The 24,305-nt window shown below is 42.3% G+C and overlaps 1 protein-coding gene across 1 annotated transcript; it reads left to right on the forward strand.

Annotated features, from left to right (window-relative positions):
- Nucleotides 1-236: 236 nt before the first annotated feature.
- On the forward strand, nt 237-15,917 carry LOC307085024 (homeobox-containing protein 1). The gene is made up of 11 exons (XM_079749644.1): nt 237-454; nt 786-901; nt 1,284-1,779; nt 2,503-2,588; nt 3,065-3,175; nt 5,121-5,351; nt 5,862-6,018; nt 6,642-6,724; nt 10,150-10,245; nt 10,336-10,454; nt 13,768-15,917. Exons 2-11 carry the CDS (start codon nt 817-819, stop codon nt 13,915-13,917), a joined length of 1,614 nt encoding a protein of 537 aa, XP_079605770.1. The 5' UTR covers nt 237-454; nt 786-816; the 3' UTR covers nt 13,918-15,917.
- Nucleotides 15,918-24,305: the final 8,388 nt, after the last annotated feature.

Here is a 24,305-nt window from a genome sequence, read left to right on the forward strand (position 1 = left end):
GGAGCAGCTGGGTGTATAGTTTGTTTTCAAGAGACGCGTCTGTGGGACCTTGACAAAAAAACAACTAAAAATAAGACAGGGAGGACAACTGCGTTTTGTCGCTGCAACTTCTTATCTGTATTTTAAGTATCCCTCCCTTGTTGTATAAGACCACTTCCTGATTCATCGCTCTGAAACTGTGTCGGGGAAACGATACACAAATTGAGATAGACCAACCCCCTTTGGACATACTCCCTACATAGGCTATTCCCCACTGCATCGCTGGACTAGACAATGTGACCCTGTACCGTACAGTTCACCCGCCTGTGCTAGTTGAAAACACCCGGAGCTACGGACCGAGGTGTCGGTGTTATCACGGGACTAGGTGGGACAACAGCGTTTCGACGGGGCATTAATCTGCCTGCCAGTACAGAGCCCGTCCAGCTGGCTGCCGCCTGCCCTACAGCGACGGGAGGTAAGAGCGCCGCTTCCCGGGACGTTGCGGGTAGCTAGTTAGCTAGCTAGTTAGCTCATTAGCAACTTGCAGTATCCACTGAAATAAGCCAGAAACCGTAGCACGGTGCTCAACAAACGACAATAGCAGCTCTCTGCGAGGGCGTTGAAGTATTTTCCGTCATCTGTTTTTGTTTATACTGCTAGTTCGACACATTTGTTTAAAGCGAGCTTAAAGTGTTAACTTAGCAACTTTGCTAGCTAGCGAGGTATTTGATGTCGGATTGCCAGCATAGTATGCATGCCAAATTAACTGCAATACACTGCAGCACGTCGTTTCTCTTCTTCACCAGAGGTGCCAGCTGAGCTGTGCTCCAGCGAGCCATGCGACAGTGGTGTGTCACGGCTGCGACCCCACGCACTGAACCACTCCCCACAGGGCGCCTCTCACCAGCACCCCCCTTAACAGGTAACACCGTATTGTTTTTAAAGAAAAGTTGTGCGCGTTGTTCGACCGATGCATGTGCCTGCTATTGATGCAAATCATGACTCGTTTTTCAAACGGCAGGTTGTTACAATGCCTATTCTATCGATGTGGACAAATTGGGAAAGGTTAGCCGGGAAAGTGTGCCAAGTAGTGAATATTGTGCCAAAAGTTTCCAATGACCAAAAAGTTATTCAGAAGAGAACACAGCTTACCGTTTAAGTTATGTTGACTCATCATTCCTATTGAATGCAACCATTACTCCATTTCAAAGAAAACTTATCATTTATTATTCTCAGATTCATAAAAAAAAGTATACATATCTATAGATCTTTATTTAAATTCAGTGTTCTGTTTTTCCTACCAGATGACAGGATGGAGTGCGGTGCGGTGGAGCCCCGCTACACCATTGAACAGATAGACCTCCTGCAGCGCCTGCGCTTATCCGGCATGACCAAGCCCCAGATCATCCACGCCCTGGAGTCACTGGAGCGCCTGGACCCGGAGCGCCGCCCACCCCACTGTGACCCCCCACCCAACGGCACTCCTCTGGCTTCCATCACCGCCACAGCCACCGCCGTCACCACTCCAGCCCCGAACCCGTCCCCGGCCCCCACCGCCACCTCTGCCCCCCAGGCCCAGGCTCCATCCTCATCTTCGTCCTCCTCCTCCTCGCTGTCGCTCGCCTCCGCCACCACGCAGACCTCGGGCCTGGACGGGCCCTCGCTGTCACCAAGCAACAGCTATGAGGCCTCGCCCCCGCCCCTCTACACCGCCAGCGCCGGGGCGCCGAGGTCGTTCAGCTACGACATGCTCGGGGAGGAGGAGTGGGACCTGGAGGAGAAGGTGGAGGAGTACATGAGGTGAGCATGATGGCATTGAGAGATGGAGAGGGGTATGAACAGGGCGGACATGCAGAATTAATCAAATAGACTATTGCAGGTGAAAGATATGGGACATAAGACTATTTGAAGAGGACTGGTGGTGGAGACAAAGGCTGCCAATTATAACAGCAGGGTAATGACAGCTCAAGTCCCGAAGGCACTGACTTGTTCTCACAGAATATTTTGTTGAGCTAATTTAGGTCAGGTGTGCAGGGAATCAGGGATGCCTGAATTATATATAATTATATAAAAAAAAATAAGTTAGCAGTACCCTGTGTTCCAAGAAAAGGAACATGAGCGGGGGGGTAGCTGACTTGCTTTCTAGTAATTCAGTGTCTCGGGAAGCAGTGCATTAGTATGATGGGTATGTTGCAGAAGTATAGCTGTAATACATTGTTATGTTGCATGTAACTGCAGCAAGCATAAAATAGAACATTGACTAAGGTAATAATACAAATTAGGCTCCTTTTATGGACCAAGGCACGGGTAGTAGACTCATCTTCTCTAGTTTAGTCTACTACCTGTTCCCTGGTACATAAAAGGAGCCAACCAATAATTTGTGTTCTGAAAGACACCTGTGTTTGTCCTGCAATGAATTATCTTAACCGCCGAAGGATACATTTGTTGATTGCATTTTTTATTGACAGTTTTACTGCAGATGTGATTTTGCTGAAGCTGTGTTTGGTTTGTTTCAAATCACAGGAGGGACAGCAACCTCGTGAAAGAAGAGATCAAAGCCTTCCTGAACAATCGCAGGATCTCTCAGGCAATCGTGGGCCAAGTCACAGGTACACGTGAGAAAGAATTTGCACCAAATGTTTGGGCAGCTCGATAAAAAAAAGAAGTCACTATTCCGATAAAAAAAGGATAGAGGAATGGAAGGATCACGTTGTATTGAGTAAAACTATAATCTTTTAAATAGATTTGTTCCTTTGGTTTCATGATGGAAGGTTTAGTCAATGCAGGCATTTTTAAGGAAAAGTTTATGCGACATGCATAACCAAACTCTATGCGAGAGAAACGACAAGGGCAAAGCAAGGACATAGTGGTTTTCCAGTCTCTAATACAAAATCAATTAGCTCCTGGCAGCGAGTAGCGCGTTGACACCGTCTGCGTGACCCCGCGCCTCAAACATAGGCATTAGTTTGGCTATTAGATGCTGGAAAGGAATATCAAAAGTGCATGACGTCACACACACCGTCCACATCCAACTCCTGTTGGCCTCCAGTCTGTGTACCGTCTCGTTTTGTACCTCTGTGAACAGGCATCAGTCAGAGCTACATCTCCCAGTGGCTGCTGCAGCAGGGGCTGGAGATGAGTGACTCCAAGCGCAGAGCCTTCTACCGCTGGTATCTGCTGGAGAGGAACAACCCAGGTGAGGCGCAGGACGGCAAACTGATATCTGACGAGTGTCCCGGTGAAGGCGGCCACGCCCATGTGCGTTACATAGTTGCATGTCCTTGTTGGGGATTGCTGACACATTGGCATATGTGTTCTGTTTTCTCAGTTTGTTAAACCTTTTAATTGTAATTGACTGAATCACCAGGTTGATGTTTTTTAGTCATGGTAAGTTGCTGTCTATATATAGACAACTAATCTTATCAATTTCTTCCTGGGAATCACTATTCCCACAGTAAAAGCTAACCTGATAGCATTGAGGAGCCTGTTAAGGCATCTGTTTTTATAGGTGTGTTCACATTATGTAAAATATTGCCTTTCTAGTGCTCCGTATATAGTAGTCTGTGTGCATGGCAGCCATAAATCCAATCGATCAATTGCATTATTTACAGTTCTTTGAGGCTTTGTTTAGCTGAGTGTTGTGCGAGCGGATATGTGGCATCAGGGGATCCTAATGCAGGACCCCTCTGGTGTATTTGTGAAAAGTGTGTATGCCTGTGACTGTGTTGGTGTTTCAAGTCACTCACTTTAATTTGACAGGAGGAGATGGGTCTGTAAAGAAAAGTCTAACCCTGTTCAAGACTAATACGGGGTGGAAGAGATAAATGCAAAGATGACTGTGATTGTCTGCCACTGTGGTTTCATGTCAGCCAATGCCTTCTAACATCCCCCATTTGTCTTCTTCATGTCTATTAATATGCATGGTAGACCCAGCTACCCCATCCCCCCCCTTCCCTTTCTGGCTTCACATGTCCTGATTTCCCTTCTACCCGTTCAGTTCTGCGAGGTCAAGGAAGGACAAGAGATGGATCTAGAGAATTAGACCAAACAAAAAAAAACCTAAGGATAAAGGTAGTCCTGTTACTGGAGATGCTAATCAATATTGTCCAGGCAAACGCTAGGAGATGTGGGGTTGATGCGGTTTGCCTGCAGAGGGTAAAGTAACAGCTTGGGTCAGTGTTGACCTTTTATGTGTCCTAGGCTCCTGAGGCAGGATTTAATAGGGGGGGAAACTTAAGCCGCGACATCACTGTTAGTACTGAGATACAGTCGCAAAGCTATGAATCAGCCAAAATAAGCACCTCTGAGGTTTTGCCCGTATCTGTTCCGACCAATGACTCCTCAGTGAAGCAGTGTCTTGTGATGTGATGCCTCATGAGTATGGTGTCCACTTTTTCCTGTACATTCAGGCCTTCTTGTGCTCCTTCGAATCTGAGCAGCATAGAGTAATGTTTTGTAGTTCAATATATGTTGTGGCAGGTTGTGAACTACCATTTTGGAGGAAAGATTCCTGGTTGAAATCGGTTATTTGCAAAGCCATTAAAGTGTCTGACGGTGGATCTCAGCTCTGCCAGGGTTGGCACTGAATAGAAGGTGTATTTCTTTAATCTTTTGAAGATTAGGAGAGATCCTAGCTGTCTGTGGCACCCAGTAGGCCTGCCTTCTCGCCTTGCTGTCTTGCCTTTTTGTGTTGCTGCTGCTTGCTTACTCACCCTGTGCTAGAAGCTACTCGTCTCTCGTTCTCAACCCTGATCCGGGATGGGCTCGTGTGCTGGTTTTCATTCCCTCACAGCTAACTAAACTAGCTAATAACAAGCATACTAACAACATGTTTCCAACCTTTCCAATCAAAAGTGCAGAACCAGACTATTAAAAAAAACCTGTGACCGTAGCTTTTGTACAATTCAATTGAATGTTGAATTCTCATACAATTAATTAATCCAATACATTTCTGATCATATTGATTGACATGCAAGTCTACAGGGACTGCTTATTCTAAACTCCAGTATCTGATATACAGTTCTGGACACAAAAATGGGCCGGAAAGACTTCACAAATGCAACTTGTCTATGAGCTGACTGCCGGTGGCCTGACGTGCCTGCAATAATGGCTGCAATGGTGGTTCTGTCCCGACTATAAAGGGCTGAGGTGGAGTGAAAGCCAGCACGGCCAGGGTCCCGTACCCAGGGCCAGGGGAGGGGACAGAGACGGGCCGGCCACGGGGCTGAGCACTGCCGGCCTGGCTGCCAACATCCTCCCAAACCCCAACACCAACCTGCACCCCAACCCAGCCTGGGCCCGGCAGAGGGAGCTGCTGATGCACCTGCTGCCCTGGTACACTGCTGCGGCCGCAGCTGCCCAGGCCCAGCCAGGTAACCCCATCCTGCCCCAGCCTAGCCTCCCCCCTCCCTCCCCCCGTCTGGTCCGGCCTTCTGAAAGTTGTGTTGCTCGCTTTGGACTTGTGTCGTCATTGTTTATTTTGCAATGAGCATCCTAACACATTCAAAAGGTCTGCAAAAAAACTGGTTTGGCACAATAGCCATCGCACAATTAAATAACATGTGTATTGCCTTGGTAATCATGTGAATATTACAGATACAAATCGTGTCCAAATGGGTCTTAATCTCTTGAGACAAATGCGTGGGCTGCAAAATAAAGATCCCTGATGTGTTCGTGATGCTGCTCTTACTGCCATATGCTAAAGATAATTGTATTGCTAACCTTTAAAGATATTCTTTAGGCTATCTTTAAAGGGGTTAATTTACTGAGGATTATTAATTGGCATTGCTGCAAGGAAACTCCATTAAAACCCATAGCGATGACATGATTCATATATATTGGGACATTGCTTTTATGTTCCTCATTTTGCCCACTCTACATAGGTGCCACACTGTCGATGCGGTCTTTTGTGAAGGAGGAGCCCGATTGGAGGACAGGGATCCTAAGTGGCGAGAGGGGCGGGTTAGTGGGTGGGCCTTTGAGGCTGCGCAGAGGTAGCCGGTTCACCTGGAGGAAAGAGTGCCAATCAATCATGGAGAGGTGAGCAAACCACCAGGGCGGCATCTGACTCTCAAGCAGGCGGAACGATATAAATAGTTAAAAATGTTATGGTATATGCGCATTACCCAACATCATATATATTATTCAGTCAATAATGTCTCTAGAGCAAGGAGTGAAAATGGTCCATAGCAGCCTCTAACCGCTGCGGGCCAATTGATTTCTGTGAGCGTCGTATGGCCGACTGTATGTGCTTGGGTGTCATCTGGGCACCCGCGGCAATAAGAAATGCATAGCTCACCAGCACTGCTCCCAGATTACGCAATTCCACTGCAGTGCTGATCTTTACGAGCTAGTTTAGACTGAAGGACGATACAGTAGAGGTTAAGATGATGTAGGGACAGAGGGGGAGTGGCGGAGGAGGGAGGGGCTCTGGTTGGATACAGGCAGGCAGGGTCACTGAGGGAAGGAGGAGAGGGAGAAGAAATTGATCCTCCTTGGCTGTGTAAAACGTGGAATGATGACCGTAGTACAGGGAGAGTCACAATATGAGCGTAGTACCTCAAGGAAGGATACAGAAGCATACCTTGGGATAGCGATCAGGCTGTTTGTATATCATGCGTTCATCTCTTTAGGTATTCGTCTCAATACTTTTCATATTTCAGTTTCTTCATAGAGAACCAGTATCCTGATGAAGCGAAGCGAGAGGAGATTGCCAATGCATGCAACTCTGTCATCCAGAAACCAGGTACAGGCATCTCTTAATGGATTCCATCTGACGTGCACAGGGATTGGCTATAGAGGCCCCGCCTGCCCTTTTTTCCTCCACCTCATTCCCTCCCAAACTCCTATCCAAATCTCTTTTAGTATGGAAGTTTGCTTACTGGGACACATGTACCCCAAGGGACATGCAAGTGCACATTCAGAGGGATGCAAGGGCAGTTTATCTTGGTGCGTTGTCTTCTGTGGAGCTCAACAGGGTTGTCACAGAGGTGTCCGACTGCAGGGGTCACGAGCTGAGAAACCAGACCGTTCCATTCGCCTTTGCATTTGCCTGCAGACACACAATTATTTGATTATAAATAAATAGATTATAATCCAATTGAAGATGGTCACGAGAAATAGTTCTGCTGGTTCAGAAGAGCAACTCCTGTGAATAGGCCAAACAACGTTGACCAAACAACGTGAAAACTACGAAACATTGGACCAAAGAAGAAGGGGAATGGTGCATTTCAATGTGGTTGCCCATTCCCCTATGTTGGGCTGAACTGTTGTGGGGTTCTTGCATTTGTGAAAGTGATGATATATATGTCAGGGGTTGACACTTAGGTTACAAAAGCACTTGCCCATCGGGCAAGTACAGGTCTTGTTCAACTTGCCCGAATGTGATGTTCACTTGTCCAAATTATAATCAATCGTGAATAGGCCTCGTTTTTGCCAGGCACCCGGCCTGGTTTTGAGGGGCTCAGAAAACTCATCCTAGCTCAGACTGAAGCTGAATGTTAGCTTCCACACATGTTGTGTTTAAAAAATAACAAACGTCTCTTTGTTTACTTATTCATCGAACGGTCACATCGTGCCATGAAGTGATTTCAGTCCACCGTTGCAACCTATTAAAGCTATCACCCAGTTATATGTAGACCTGCATGATTTTATGCAAATGTACATAACCAAATGTCAGAGGTAGTAGCAAAGATATGTCTTTTTTAACTTTCACGTTTCTTGTAGCTCTTACTGAATAATCACAATCGCGTTTCTAGTAGCGTTGTCAGTCACGATACTGGATTTTCTAACTTCGATACTATACCTGGAAAAATATCGATATTCTATACCATTTTCGATATCAGGGGAAAAGTTTTGTTCAGGAAAGAACGTACCCAAAGTAAATAGAGTATATCTCCACAACTGCAAGGGCGATAATGTCATCTTTGTGCCAAAAGAAAGATTGTTGTGCAAGTCAAATATTCAATGGGGATAATACTTGGTTAAAGTGAATAAAGCCATGGAACACAGCATAAGCGGAAGATAACATTTCCACCTGAAATAATTATCAGTTGGTCGTTATCAGTTGGGAGCTCTGTCTTACTATGAGACACAAATAAAGGTAGATATCTTACAATTTTGACACTTGACACCTCTATTTAAAGTTCAGGGCCAATATAATCGAATGCACCAAGCCAAACACTCGCAAATACACATATGGCCACTAGATTGCGCTGAAGAACATGTTTTCTGATTGAAGGCAATTTACCTTTTTCCTAAGAAACCTTCTCGTAGTCATTGATTGTAAACACCATGTTTAGTTGGAAAATCTGGGCCAGACACTGGATTATCTGTTTATGGTGGTTTTATGCGATCAGAATCAACTTTGTGGACAAAAATCACAAAGGTAAAACTTAATTTTTGGTTGTTAAAAGAAAAGGAAGTTTCTTCTTAAGTTGTTATTTGCGAGTTTTAGTCACAGAATGATATGGTTTGGACTGTTGGCATAAGTGGAGGCTCAGCTTTCATATAATATATAGTTTGTGAGGGTCCAATTTCGTGAAAAAGATCGCTATTGCTGTGCATGTGCACAGTTATGAAACCCAAAACCGTGTTCTTGCATATGACTTTCCTTGGTAATTTGCCTCAATCCAAAGTACTTCCAAACCGCACTCCTCCATCATTACTCCATTTTCCTTCTACCTAAACCGTTCGCGGAGGCGCTGCACTTCAGATGCAAGCTGTGTTGGCTAACCTTTAGCTAACTCTTTCGAATCACTGCCAGAGACAGCACTGCGAGTGAGTGACAGAAGGCGGGGCTATATTCGCGCTGAAGAGATGCGTGTCTGTTAACTCGCTGTCCGAGAGAAAAGAAGGCAGCGCGCTGATCAATTGAAAATACTTATATTTTGTGTGATTTTGCGGAACAAAAGGTTGTTCTGCAGTTTCTAAAAACACTTGAATAAATAGCCTTTATATTAACATCCACCCAAAATCCACTTGCCCGTTCGGGCAACCAGAAATCAATCTCAACTTGCCCAAATATTACTTTTAGTTGCCCCGGGCAAGCGGGCAACCGTTAATGCCGAGGCCTGTATGTGATGATGGCAGCGAACCGGAAGAGGAGGCTGGGTCCAGGCAGTGATAAATAAAAAGCAGTTATTCAACATGTCACTTCCCTTTGAATTTTCAGTGACGCAAACTAATTTCTAACTTGTCTTTTAGTCTAGTAGATAGGTTTTTCCTCCACATAACATAAGAGTGTTAATAGATAATTTGATTTACTCAAATGTAAATCATTTGGTTGATTTGTTGTTATTGATTTGCCAAAAGCCAACCATTAAAACAAGGAAGTGACAATGTATTTCATGCCCATACTGTAGTATTGCCATTGCAGTGAATGGCAGATAGGCTCTTATTTATTTAATTTGTAAACGCAAACTGCTTCCCAATGGTGTGAATTTTATTTTTTTACTTTGGTCCACTCGTTGGTTAACTCACTCCAAGGAAATAATCAAATTTTCTGAAAGATTTCAATATTTTGCTCATAATCCATCGTACATTATAAATCCTTGCGTTTGAATCTTCACCTTAGAATCGATGCATTGCCATTGGCTGAAAGTACCACCCCCATCCTCCATCACTTTAAAACGTGGGCGGACTAGCGCTTTCCTACTTGATGCAGATAACTTGATAAACTTTGCCAAGCTCATTACATGAAGGCAAGCCGAAAGTGTCTGTTTGCCAGCAACTAATTGAGTGTTGGGGCCGTAAACGCCACCCTGAGGTTATGAGAGTGTCTGGTCAACAAACCCGCAAAACAGTGACGGGGGGACCTCCTAATTAATATAACTATCAAAACCCTTACACCCTGGTGGCCCCTTCACAAATTACAACGCAAAACCAGTCCCTGATCTTCTTAGGATCTTAATAGCTCCTATTAATTTGAGAGTAACCATGCCACTATTGTTGACTATGTGGAGTCAACAATACTGATTTGAGATGATAAAGGACAATGACAGTGCACATTTGTTACCGGTAAATCGTTTTCAAAAAGTGTTTGAAGGTGTGGTTTATATAAGTATATGCTTCCATGTTAGTACTGAAATGTATGCTGAGTAGATTAAGTTAATTACGATGGGATATTGGATGATATCCCTCTAGTATGATCATTGTTGGTTTTCCTCACAGGCTGCAAGCTGTCTGAGTTTGAGCGAGTGACAGCGTTGAAGGTGTACAACTGGTTCGCCAACCGCCGCAAGGAGATGAAGAGGAGAGCCAACATAGGTGAGGATGGTGCACCTGCACATCTGCCTCAGGAGGCTTCTTGACCAACATGACCTCTGATCGTGTCTCCTTCTTCTCTCACCCCACCAGAGGCTGCTATTCTGGAGAGCCACGGGATCGAAGTGGCCAGCCCCAGCTGCCACTCCAACGGAGAGGAGGCCGAGGCGCAAGACTACAGCGAGCATATCCAGCACCGCTTCTCAGAGCAGGTAGGTCCGCCCAGAGCCGCCGCACACTCGCGTCACTGAGACCGATGTCTGCTGCTTGTTTGCATTAAACCAAGATCATTTGTTGGGGCTCAATTTGTATAATGAAGATATGATGCGTAACATTTCTGCAAAATATCTAAAAAGTACTAGGCCTATGTTTTACAGCTTGTGGTGTGCATAGATTATCTAATTAGTTTCCAACACTGTTCAAACCCAGAGCAAGCTGTAGTTGTAGAATTTCACAGTTGCGTCCCGTTGCATTTGGTCGCATGTCAATGCCGTCATATGCCCATTACCTATGGAAGTAAATCTGTCTCATCGGATTTGGAAAATAAAAAGCCATTGAATTTTAAGCTCTGAATATTTATGTATTCATGTAACGTATCTGGATTTTTTGCCACTGAATTAATGTCATAGAATTTTTAGCACTGAATATTTATGCATTGAAATAACGTATATTTTTGCCTCTGAATTTAACAAAATATTCAACGTTAAAAATTTCAATATGCTAAATTCAGATGCAAAATTCTATGTATAAATTCCAACTTAAATAATTACAACGTCCCCAAATTCAACATGCCAAATTCATCTGCAAAATTTGATGTATGAAATTCGGCGTTAACATCGGTGGACCCAAAGAAGAGCAATCGATCCTAGATGCTAGATCGCGGTCAAGCAAGGAGAGCGAGCGGGTGTTACACCAAAGCGTAGGTAGGCATGAAGTCGTTCACGTTTGGAAACATGCACAAGCTTAAAACCTAATGTTTGTATCATCTTCGCTCACTCGGATTGAGAGTATTCATGTTGTGACAGCGGGGGCCCGTTAAAACGGTTGATATCCCTCTGTTGTGGCATAACGAGAGCGCAACAAGCCCGCAGAGCCAACAGTGTTGCCGCTGAGTGGCATGATACAGATATGAGGATGACAAATTAAAAACAGGTTTCTGGCGGGCGCTTTTTTCCGGAGGCACGCCGTGCTTCCACTGGAACTACAGGCTGCTGCCGCTTCAGTTCCACAGTGGGTAGCAGGTTTCAGATAGGCCCAGCATCACACCAAACGCAGGCAAAGGGACCTCGGATTGCCCCAAACAGGTGCCCAAATCAATTGGTCTCTTAACCCACAACGATTACCCTTACACTGCATGCAAATCCAGCCAAGTCTCTGAAATCAGACACAAACTTCACATACAGACATTAGTTCATCGTTTATTTCATATTGCAGTAATTATTACTGCATTATGACAAAAACATAAATAAAACATAAGATCCCCCACCCCTCACCTTGTTATTAAATGTGCTTAATAAATACATTTGATTTGATTAGCATTTCACAGAACCATACAATGGATAGGGCGCTTAGTATGGTCCACCACCGTTGCTTCTCTCCCCATAAAAAGCTATTTCCTATTATAGGCTACTATGTGAATTGCTGCTTAGAATTAACATTTGTATCAAGAAAGAAAGACCCATCATCAAAGCCGTTGCCGTTGGACATGGCTAAACCTGCCTTGCACATGCCTTAGAGTCTGGTATCCAATGAGTGACGCTCTCAATCCAGTTCACTCTCCTTGCTTCACCGCGATCAAGCATCTAGGATCGATTGCTCTTCCTTGGGTCCCCGGATGTTAACACTGAATTTCAAACATTGAATTATGAATTTTTTAACGTTGAATATTTGATTTAGAACTTTTTAACATTGAAAAATAAAGGTGAAAATGATTTGTTGAGAATGAAGAGTTAAATCAAAATATCCAGATAGGTTTTTTCAATGCATAAATATCTAGTGCTTAAAATTCAATGGCTTTTTATTTTCAAATCCGATCAGACAATGGGGTTATCAATAATTACCCCATAACTTCCGGGGAAACACCTAAAAACTGGGGTGGTTATTGTACGTCCCTTATTTTAGATTGATTTGTCATTTCACTTAAAAAATTCTAATAGATGGGACTATGTTTTTCTTATATCTTTAACTGACATGCCTTTATGTGTCAATTAAACAGAGTTTGTTTAGAAAAAGGTGACATGAATCATTGGAATGGGACAGGGCACCGTGCATTACTCATAATTGAGCCGTGCATTGCTCTTTCTGGCAAAAGGATGTCACCTTTTTGGGGCATCACCAGTTTGTACCCCTGTAGTACAGTCTGCTAAATCAGTTGGACCTGGTTTGTATACAGTATATGTGTGCTACACCCACAGTAGTGCTCAATCGGCCACACAGTCCTCTATCTGCTTTGTACTTTTGTATAGCTAGCTGGATACGCTTCTTAAAAGCGATTGTTATCCATTGGGAACATTTTTAAACTCGAGACTTCTCCGGATTAATTACAGTTTAGTTAGGCTATTGTTTAGGACAGGGTACTTGCTACTTGCTATTCGCCTGAAATACTGACCAAACGATGGCTCTATAGAGTGGACTAATGCTGGCCGACCGTCTTCTGGCCAGGTATTCACTGCTAGACACACAGGAGTCATACCTCGATCACGTCTAAAGGTTCCCATGTCAGATCGCTGTAATTCAGAGCAACTAGAATAGTTACAAGGTCGTTGAACAACTTATTTTGTTATTTAGATGGATTGGATTGAGATAGATAGATTGTTATTAAGTTAGATTGAGAGACCCCTAGCAGCAGAAATTACATTTTATACCTTTAGAGTGTACTTACCCTTTAACCCACAAAATTTGCTCTATACACAGAACTGATCATTCAAATGTATTTTAAATGTTCAATGGCTTTTACATTCTCTTAATGGATGCAGGGTTTGTCATGAACACCCTGGGCTAAACAGAACAGACAGAACAGAGCTCTCAGTCTCCACACAGCCTGTCCACAGTTTGATCCAATAAATGTATTATATTAATTACGGTATATTATACAAGTCTATATTTTAGTTTCTAAAGATGATAGTAGCATATATTTTCTGTCTAATTGTATGCAGGTGATGGCATGAACGGACCTCCACATAATCGTCGTTTTGTAAACATGCTGCCGACAAAGTTAATTGGTTGGCAGTGTCGGTCGCTCATTTAGTGAAGGCGCAAGGACAATGCGCATGCTGACAGACTTAGAGACTGAGAGGAGTGCAGTCTTAAAAAAGAATAAATAACTGATCTCTGTTCAGGATTCAAGATGTTTATTTGCCCATGTGTTGACCTTGAATGTGTTACAAACCAGGGTGACTGCTTGATTTTTGCAAAGCAGTTGCATCACGAAAGCAGATGCACCGATGTGTCATAGCAACTTCATTTTTCACTTGGAGTCTATGTCACTGTGGTTTTTCACACCTTTACATTTCTCTCTCCCCAAAGGACGAGTTGTCTTCCCAGAGAAATGCCGATCAACAAGACCCTACCTCATTGGCTGCCGCTGAGGGTGCATCACTTCCTAGCCCTGCCCCTCAGCTCCCAGAACAAATGAAAGATCAGGAATCCAAAATGGACACTGTGGACGAGGAGTGACCGAGCCCCTCCCCAAGGAGAGCTTGGATTTCGGAAACAACAAACAAAATAGGAAAAAAAAGCCGGAGTGTCTCTCCCTCTGCCCTCCTCTCCCTATCAGTGGGGGCAGCCTGGGCTCGCTGACACTTGGGAAAACCAACAAGAGTAAGGGTGCTAAAGCTTGCTGTAGTGCCTCTAGTGGTGAGGAGGCCACTGTAATCGTATCAACAGTAATCCTGCTTATATTAATGGCAATATCTATCTCTATATATATAGTGCATTCCAAGACGGTCTTAACAAGCCTACGTTTCTTAGAGAGGGGGGAGGGGGGTTTGAGAGTTTAAGTATACCTCGCCCAGCTTTTATGCTAAGCCTTCAGTTTTTTGCTTCACCTCATGCCTCTTGTGTTAACCATTATCAAGGTAGAGGGTGTTTTGACGGATGGTGAGTAGGACCCTGCTGGTCAGGCGTGTTTTGGGTGATAAAAGAAAAAACTGATCTATTAGGAATTTGGTGTTAAAAAAAGGTCAATGCTCCAGGTTGTTGAAGAGGACCTACTCCATTCTGCCTAAATGGCGTTGACTGTGTGTGTGTGTTTGTGTGACCGTGTGTTTGTGTGACTGTGTGTCTGAATGTGAACCTATGAAATCAGCCAGTATTGTTGATCTCCAACGATTTAGACTAGAGCGCCCTGAGGGACCGATCACATCTCAGGTAATCCCAAAGATGGTGGAAAACGACTGAAGATTCACATTGTGTTTTTTTGTTTTTTTCTCAATAAGCCTTTGTTATCGTCAAAATGATTGTTTCACACCATTTCAGCCATTTTAAACCAAACAGAAAAGGTTTTTTTTACTCTTTTGTAATTGCTAAAACAAAAACAAAAAAAATCCCAATCATGTACTTTATTTCCCTCTCTGGGATTGTATAAAGTGCAATATTATCTTATCTTATCCTATATCTAGGTATATTTTTGTTGCCTGTCGTCCATCTTGTAGGTGGTAGGCAGTCTAATGTTTTTTTCTAGTTCTATTTTCTAATGTACTCTCCTCACATTTCAGTCTGACTGAACCCAGAAACTCAATACTAGTGACTCTTGGAAGACTCTTAGTTCTGCAAGTCTACTGTGAGACGGCTTTTAAGTCGACTGTAAGTCCTTTTTTTGTTTCAACGTTTTAGAAGAGAAAACGCTAAATATGGAATGTTCTCATATAATCATGGGGCATCGTCTGTAATCATGATATATATCAGCCTGTACTTGCTAAAGGCACCTTCCTCATATTTGAATAAGCTAAAGCTTGAGCTCATGTTATTTGAAAAAATTGCACAGTGGACCCCCACTATAAGTAAAAGAAGGGAACCGTTAAAAAAATCTATATATTAAAATTACAATTTATCTCGTCGTGGATGTTTCCATCGTGGATGGTTTCCACGTCTTCGACAAAGTAAAATCTACGCATATACTTTCTGCGGGTACTTTTCTTATAATATTTTTTTTTAGGCACTATTGTGAAACTGTTATCCATCAACGTTTTTAACTCTATATGGAGGACCTAATCTCTGCAATACGTGGTCCGTTATATACTCCATTGTAGGTCCAAGGCCTAGTGAGTAACTTAACTCCAAATGGTTTATAAAATAAACCATGCCTCTTGTCCTCAAATACCCCCCACCCACCTACCTTCCCTCAAGGGGGTGCTACAATCTTACCTCCTAATGCCAAAGCTACGTCACGTATAGACGGGGCATCAAGAGAACATTGTTGTGACCTCCACGCAGTATGTCGACTAGAACGACAATCGTGACACTATATATCTACACTCGTAAAATGTTCATTTTGCTCAATACACTAGCCAACTCTAGCTTACCTCAAAATAATAACTTGTGTCATGAATGTGTTTGGCGGTTGGTTGTTATAACAAAAGAAAAAAATACCTGATGCAGCAAGACATGTTTTCTGTGACTGTTTCTTCTCTGGACAGTGGTTATGTAGCATTTATGACGATAGGGGTCTCTCTCTCTGTGTGTGTGTGTGTGGGTGGGTGGGTGGGTGTTTGAGCGCGTGTGTGTGTGTGTGTGAGTGAGATCACATGCCAGTTTCAGATCATAGTCTGTCACTGGGGCGAGACCCTCCAAAAAGCTGCACGCTATTTCTGATTATTAAGCTTCTCTTTACCCGTCTGCTTTTATCTGACAACAAACCAATAATAGTAATAAAATCTGTAAACGAGCTGCGTGACGTGTGAATTTTTTTTGTGGCTTATCGTGGTCAACACTAACTATAATGAATGCTCAAAATACACCACTGGCCTTTAACTTTTGATGACATCAGCAGTTAAAGCTATGTGTCTTATGAGGTCAAGTCATATTGCCAGCACTGCCTACCTAATGTTGACATGTTGTCTTGCATCAAACACTTTCACTAAGAAATGCTATGCTCTTGCAGTTCAAGCATAGCTTTAAGAGAGGGGCTCCCCTGGACCCCCACATCTTAACATATTGTGTGCATTCTGGTGAATTTTTATACACCAATTTGTGCCTTTTCTGCATCATTTCAAATGTCTAAAGGAAAAACTAAATTCTGGAACCAGAGAGAAATACCAAATATAATGATTAAGGCTCTCAGGCATTCTGTGTAGCTTTCAAATATTTAGGGGTCCGAGAAGCGAAGCTGCTTGGTCCCCTATTGTTTCTATTCACGTTTTATTTTTTCCTCAAATTCTGTAACAGTCATACTGTAGCCTATACCGTAAGTCGAAAACTCTTGAAATTTTCAGGTATGGTTACCAATAACCCCAACTACCCATGAACCCAAATACTGCACCCAAAGGCAGCGCTATTGTAAAAAATCCTGAATTAGGCTTATTTCTCCTCACCAGATTGACCTGGACTCAAAATTCTTTCATAATATTAATCTCTATAATCAGATGCATCTATATAACCCGGTCTTATGCCCTAAAAATGTTTACTTTTCCTACAATTTCATATTAAAGCCAAACATGATAAAAAGATTCACAGGCTACAAAAATAATCAAAGATTCACCAAAATCGCCACATAAAATCTTTAGACCAAGCCTCACAAAAATCAAACAGAATTTGTTTTATTTAGTTCCATTTGAGAAATATTGGCCAATAAAGTTGTTGCGGTACTACACCCAAAGGTGACGCTATTTAAAAAAAAATATGAACTAGCCTTATTTCTCCCTACCAGATTGACCTGGACTCAAAATTCTTTCATCATATTAATCTCTAAAATCAGATGCATCTTTTTCACCCTGGTCTTCTGCTCTAAAATATTTTACTTTTCCCACAATTTCATACAAAAGCCAAACGTCCACAGTCTCAACCCATTTTGCCTATATGACCATTTTGTTATTTTATAAATACCATACTACTTTCATTTGGTGGATACCATTAACATTGCAAATTTTCAGATCTATACTCTTAAGAAAGTTCTTAATTCTCTTGCGAAATGTGTGCTTGGAGTTTTCTTGATGTGTGCTTATCAATAGACATTTTCACCATGGGAATGAGGCTTCATGCAGTTCAGGATTGTCAGTGGCTCAATGGGATTATGCCTTGTACTGGTGATCCTTAGGTTGATTGTTTGCATCCCGATTAGAGCATTATGAACAAGCTGAGCATGACATTCTGTCATTGCCACTCATTTAAGAAACACAACATTGAACACCACATGAAATTCATCAGGCAATCAACACATTCCGGCTCATTAGCTTCCAAGAATCTGACTGCAAAGACACAGTATGGCATTAAGGGGAACTTCTTCGTTAACCATTTTTCCTTCATAATGACCTCTGTCATATTATTATTTCTTCCGTTAGTCTTCTTGACAACAAATGTTTAATTTCCCCAGAATTTCCACGATTTTTCAGGTATTTGCTTTTAAGAAAGCACTTAATTCATTTGAGAAATGTTTGCTTGGAGTTTTCTGGATGTTGTGTGCTTATCAATAGAATTGTTCACCATGTGAATGAGGCTATTTTTCAGGTTTTTAGTGGCTCACTGGGATAATGCCTTGTACTGGTGATCCATAGTTTGACATTGCTCTGCAGCCCAGTCACCTGAAAGCCGAGGCATAGTATGGCATTAAGGGGAACATCAACATCTTTCCTTCATAATTATGTGTCATATTTATATATCTTCCAATAGTGTGTTCTTGACTTTTCATTCTGCTCGGAACCTGTTAATCAACGGTTGCGGTTATATTTATTCTTGTGTGTGTGTGTGTGGGTTGTCAAGTTCTGCTTTCTTCATGTTTCTATTGTGTTCTGAGGCAGTTGTAACCCTTATCCTTATCCCTGGCTTCCTCGCTCAAAATTGATGCTTGTGCAAGTAATAAACACATACAAACCACACAAAGCTGTATGGGTTAACACACACATTCACATCATGTTATCATTAAGATGGGTATTGTATAATCATTATTTTCCTAAATACGGAAGGACCTTGTCATCACATCAAATTCAATTTCTCCATTTTTTTTTACATATTCACTGGCCCTCCCATTACCAATCAGTGGACTTTGTCGCACATTATTGTTTCACAAGAATTGTATTTTTAATTATTCTATCTATTATTCAATTATGATTTTTTTCTTTATTTTAGCTCTTTGTATTTGTTATTTTTAAATTGAACTGTAATCATTTTTCAAGGAGATAAACACTAGGTTTTTGCAACCTTAAGCATAAAATACTCAAAATACCTCAAGTTAAATCTTTGTACCCCCTTTTTATCATATATATATGTATGTATATATATATATATATATATATATATATATATATATATATATATATATATATATATATATATATATATACAGGGTGCGATTTGTGAAAAAACCAGAGGGGGGGATAATTTTGAGAAACATTTTAAAATGTTTCAAAATGAAGACGGACCCTGTGTATTTTGGTTGTTAATTATTACGATGTAATGGTGAAAATACTTTGGGTGGGGGGGATAATTTTTATCCCCACCGAGGATAAAAATAATTCAGCAGAGGGTAGGACGTGTAAACCAGAGGGGGGGATAATCCCCACCATCCCCACCGGCAAATCGCACCCTGTATATATATATATATATAACATGGTCTTCACTGCAACATATTTTTTTATTATGAAGTTCATCTATTTTACTTTCCAAAAAGTCGGTGTGTGTATATATTATAAATATAACCAATATCAACTTCCTTTTAGTTTATTTCAGGTTCTCATTTCATGTTACTCGAAAAACACACATGGGGGAGACATTGTCCTTTCTTCAGTGGATTCACTTTCCGGCTTTCAATTTGGATTAGTCTTGGCTGCCAAAAAATACTGACCCAACAGATCAAATTAAGACAAATTTAATCTTAAAATACGCTATTTAAAAGATATTTATATATATAATTTGTATAGATAACATTAATTACATATATATGATATACACATATACACAAATTTCTTAAATAACAGAGACAATACCGTAATTCACTATACAGCTTCTCGTTACATGCTGCATAAAGCACACACATCGCGGAGATATTGTCTGTCTTCTAGATATTGATTGTCTGCATGCATAAGGATAATGTTGGTCACTTTCAGCAGTGCAGTCTCAGTGCTGTGTTTATTATGAAATAAATACAACAATAAAGTCGTCAATGGTTTGTCTAAATGTGATTTATTTTATAAACTTACATTTTTATTGTAAAACAAATAACAAAACCACATACTGATAAAATCACACCATGAACCCGATATGGAATTTAAACGGTGATTCTGAAAAAAGTTTACAGGTAATCAAAATTCGTTTTTAGATTATTGCAACAACAACAAACAAAAAAAAACATAAAGAGAGTGACCTGAGAGTTCTCTCCCTCATTAACATTGCAACATCATGATTTGATTATTGCTATCCTAATTTTTTGGTGTCATTCAGTTTTCTTTTATATTCCACCCATTTATCCCACTTCGATTGAAATGGCCCCTCCTGAAACCTCAATATGTGTGTGAATCTTTCCATGTCAAATATTTATTTTACTACCAGCCATTGTTCTTTTGCAGGTTGTTCTGCTTTGTACCATGATCTGGTTATAGTTTTCTTGCTGGCTACCAGCAGTGTCTTGATCAGGTATCTATCCCAGCCCTGTGTGTTTGCCTGTGTCCGATTCCACAGGTATACAGAGCCAGCCTTGGGTAACCTAGTGTCTCCTTTAATATTTCCAATATTTCTCCCCAATATATTTCCACCTTTTGTGTGTCGTACTCTGCACACATTGTACCATTCTTTCTCTGTCAATTCAATCTCAAGTTCCCTTTCCCATTTTCTTTAATGTACATTGTTGAATTCCCTCTACTCTTCAGCAAAGCTCGATAAAGGGCTGAGATCACTCTACCCTTTTTCCCATTATATGCATCGATCATTACCTTGATTATCCCGTTTTGTTCCTGTTCTTATCCACTTGTATTTATTTTATATAGTATTCTCTCATTGTAGGTGTCTAAAACGTTCAAAATCCCATCTAAATGTCATTTTCTCTGTTCCTTGTTATTGGTGTGTTGTTTAGAGGAAAAATATGTGCCTTTGTCACACTAAGTTTGTACCCTGAATATTGTCCGTATACCTCCAGTAATACGATTAGTATTGGAAAAACTTGTGTGTGGTTGTCCTACTAAATGTGATTATTATTGCATAGCTCACATTACTTACCTGGACATTATATGCTTGGACACCATTTCAAAACACCCCTTTCAGTAACAAATGTACAAGGGATTGCAGTGGAAGCAAATGTTAGAGGAAGAGACAAAAGTGCATCAGTCAGAAATACCATTAGTACTAGTCGTGCTTTTCTTTGCTGCACTCCATTATCTGGGGGTTGTTCTTAGTCACTTTAGGTTTTAAACATGCCTTGGGGTGATCAGTTTTTAAATGACTGGGGGAGTAGCTGACCACGTTCTTCATGTGTGACAATATCTTCTCACATAGATGACCCAAAGACTGTCAACTGAACCATTGCGGTGCCGATGTCAGCAGGTGAGATATCGCAATGCCGTGGTTTCTAGTTGTTTCCGTAGCTCTGCAAACATAGTCAGCCACAATGTTGAACTCTTCAGCTCAATCAGCTGCATTCAATGTCATGTGCATCCAACCAGTCCATCAGAGATTAATTCAGTTTGAGTCCATCAAAGCAGTCGGGCTTGATCAAGAAAGAGAACATAGGTCCCTACCTCTGAAAGTCCCCAATTCACGTTGTGAATTGCGACTCAAGCACCCTCACATATTTGCATATTCCCGCGGTGGCAATGGTGTGCTCCGAGGACAGCTTTCTTAAGTGTCGAATCACAATATTCTTGCTATGACTGCTAGGATCACAGGATCTTTAAACCCAGCTGTTTTTTCACCATTAAATCTTTTGCCATGAATGTACCTCAGGGTCTCGTAGACCCAAAAGTTCTTCATTTTCATTTAATTGACAATGGAATATGGTATAACAAGGGATATGGTAAGAACATGGCAATCCTATGAAAAAAAACAATGCTTCCTTTTACATTAAAGTTTCAGCTTATTAGAGAGTCAATTGTTATAACCAATTAGAGGGAATATGGTATGAGGCTGGTTATACCATGAAAACAGGGTGAAATATAACACTACTCAAACGCTTCACAGGAGTCTTATTGATCACAACGTACATTCATACGCCTTAGAAGCTCATTAAGGTAAGTCACCTATTCAACTTTGACTACTGCTTATGATCGAGCAGTGGCGTTTCTACATTAGGGACAGGTGGGGCAGTGCCCCACCAGACCCACGAGATGGCGCTGTTGAGCAGAAGGCTCAATCCATTCCTACTTCGTGGCAAACTATATATATATATTTATATGCAAAGTAGCGTACATATTTGTGTGAATAAACTTGACTCACAAGCATTATTGCCTTGTTTTGGAGTAATTTGATTCGTGTGTTCTACTGCCTGTGTGCTTGCTTGAATGAACGTTATGTCTATATTTCCGTTTCCTGTTTCCGGAAGGGCAAAGACCCACGCTGCCCCACCGTTACCATAGAAACACCAATGAGCGCGAACCACACCGGCCAAAGTTAACATTGAGGCTAGGGGCAATTTCAAATTTGCCCCTAGACGTTAACTGCGTAATCTACGTATTCTACGTAATGTAGACTGGGATAATGCGAAACCCGCGAGAACTCTACCCCGAGACTAAGCAAAAAAAACATACAGTGAGAGTGAGATCAGGAGTTACAGGAGACTTACAGAAGAGTTCGCTATCGGTAGATTTTACACAATTTTGAAAGAGTTTTTTAATTAATGAATAACAATGAATAACGTAGATTATTTGCTGAGGGTGCATTTCAGCACATTGCCGCAGGAAGAAAAATTAGAAATAAAACGTTTGGGACCACACAGACCAGACGACTTCATTCTGAACCAGCCTGGTGAGAAAACGAACCGAAATTTCAAGCTGGAGTGGTTTGAAACAAAGTCATGGCTAACTGCGAGCACAACAAAAAGAGCACTGTTTTGCTTTCCATGCCTTCTTTTTGGAAATACCACTAACGCAGACTCAGTTTGGACCACTGATTGCTTTAAAGACCTGAAGCATCTGGCGGAAAGAACGGTAAAGCATGAAAGTAGCAAAGCTCATATCAATTGCGCCATGAAATTGGGACTATTGGGACGGGTCAACATCATGGCACAGCTGGACAGTGCTTATCAGCGGAGCATTTTAGAGCACAACAAGCAGGCGGAGGAAAACCGATATGTACTGGGGAGACTGATATCGTGCCTAAAGCTGTGTGGGAAGTGTGAACTGGGTCTGCTTGGTCACGATGAGTCAGCCGACTCTGTAAACCCAGGCATTTTTAGGTGCATTTTTGAAACGATGTGTGAGGGCGACACCAGGCTGAGACGTCACTGCGATTCGGAGCCTACGTTCAAGTGGACATCAAGCACCATTCAGAACGAACTCCTGGATTGCATGTTTGAGGTCTACAGGTGTGAGGTGGCCAAGCAATTGCGGGACACCCAGTTTGTAGCTGTCCAGGCGGATGAGACCACTGATGCCTCATGCAAATCGCAAATGGTCATAGTCCTGAGATACATGGTGGACAGCAGCGTCACAGAGCGGTTTCTTGAGTTCATTGAAGTGAAGGACAAAACTGCCATTGGCCTTTCTACTGCTATGAAACATGTCCTCGACCCACTGGGACTGACTGACAAGCTCATAGCCCAAACCTATGACGGGGCAGCGGTTATGCGTGGCAGTGTAGGCGGCTTGCAAGTACTTATTAAGGAAAGCTACAAAAACGCAATATTTGTACATTGCTACGCACACCAGCTGAACCTAACTCTGCAGCAAGTATGTGCATCCAGGATCAGTGAGCTGAAGGTGTTCTTTGCTGATCTGTCTGGATTTGCCACGTTCTTCTCCACCTCACCGAAAAGAATGGCTGCTCTGGCAGAGACATCGGACAGGCGGATCCCGCGGCCACCCGGCACCCGATGGAATTTTAAAAGCAGGACCGTGAATGTGGTATGGGAAACTCGCGAAGATATACTGGAGTGTCTGGATAACATTCGCACTAAACCAGGATGGGACAAGGTGTCCATCAGCGAGGCATTCGGCCTCTCCATTCACCTGCGGGACCGTACGTTTCTCCAGCTGCTGGAGTTCTTTGCCAGAGTTATGCCAGAAGTGGATGTTTTGTATGGCATACTACAGAAAAGAGAGATTGACGCATCTGGGGTGAATCGTGCAGTGGAGAATTTCAAAGTGCACGTGAAGGAGTCAGAGAGAAAGCAGATGAGATTGGTAACCAAGCCAGTGAGGAGCCGGGCACATCAAAGCGCAGGAAAACAAATACGCCTGCCGTGATGAAGGAGGCCTGTGATACGATGATTGCGCAAGTGGAGGACCGGTTCTCACAGAGTGACCATCTTATTGCCGCACAACTGGTGGACTGCACACTGTTCCCAAAGTTTGTTAAGTCATTCCCGGAGGCCCAACTCGCCTGTGCTATCAAGCTCTGGCCCACAGCTCTGATGAACGAGGGGAAGCTGCAAACTGAGCTGACTCTTTTCTACGGACACACTGAGCTGCACACAGGGAAATCTGCACTGTTGCTGTTCAAGGCCATTCACGACGACAACAACCTGCAAGAGGCCTTGTCTGAAACCTGCACTCTACTCAGCATCATCGTCACAACCCCCATGACGTCTGCTGAGTCTGAGAGGAACTTTTCAACGCTGAAAAGGATAAAGACTTTCACTAGGAACACGATGGGACAGAAGAGACTGAACACCCTCTCCATGCTTTCTATTGAAAACACCTTCATTAATGGACTGCTGGATTTTAACGACAAAGTCATCGAGAGGTTTGCTCAAGCAAAGAACCGTC

This window comes from Pollachius pollachius (genome assembly GCF_949987615.1).
Source record: "Pollachius pollachius genome assembly, chromosome: 13".
NCBI lineage: Eukaryota > Metazoa > Chordata > Actinopteri > Gadiformes > Gadidae > Pollachius > Pollachius pollachius.

What these genes read in the sequence shown, in the direction of transcription:
- LOC307085024 (XM_079749644.1), top strand. Translation starts at nt 817, where the DNA reads ATGCGACAGTGGTGTGTCACGGCTGCGACCCCACGCACTGAACCACTC. An exon ending in AATCGTGGGCCAAGTCACAG is followed by an intron (nt 2,589 to 3,064) that starts GTACACGTGAGA and finishes CTCTGTGAACAG; the next exon opens with GCATCAGTCAGAGCTACATC. An exon ending in AGCTGCCCAGGCCCAGCCAG is followed by an intron (nt 5,352 to 5,861) that starts GTAACCCCATCC and finishes CACTCTACATAG; the next exon opens with GTGCCACACTGTCGATGCGG.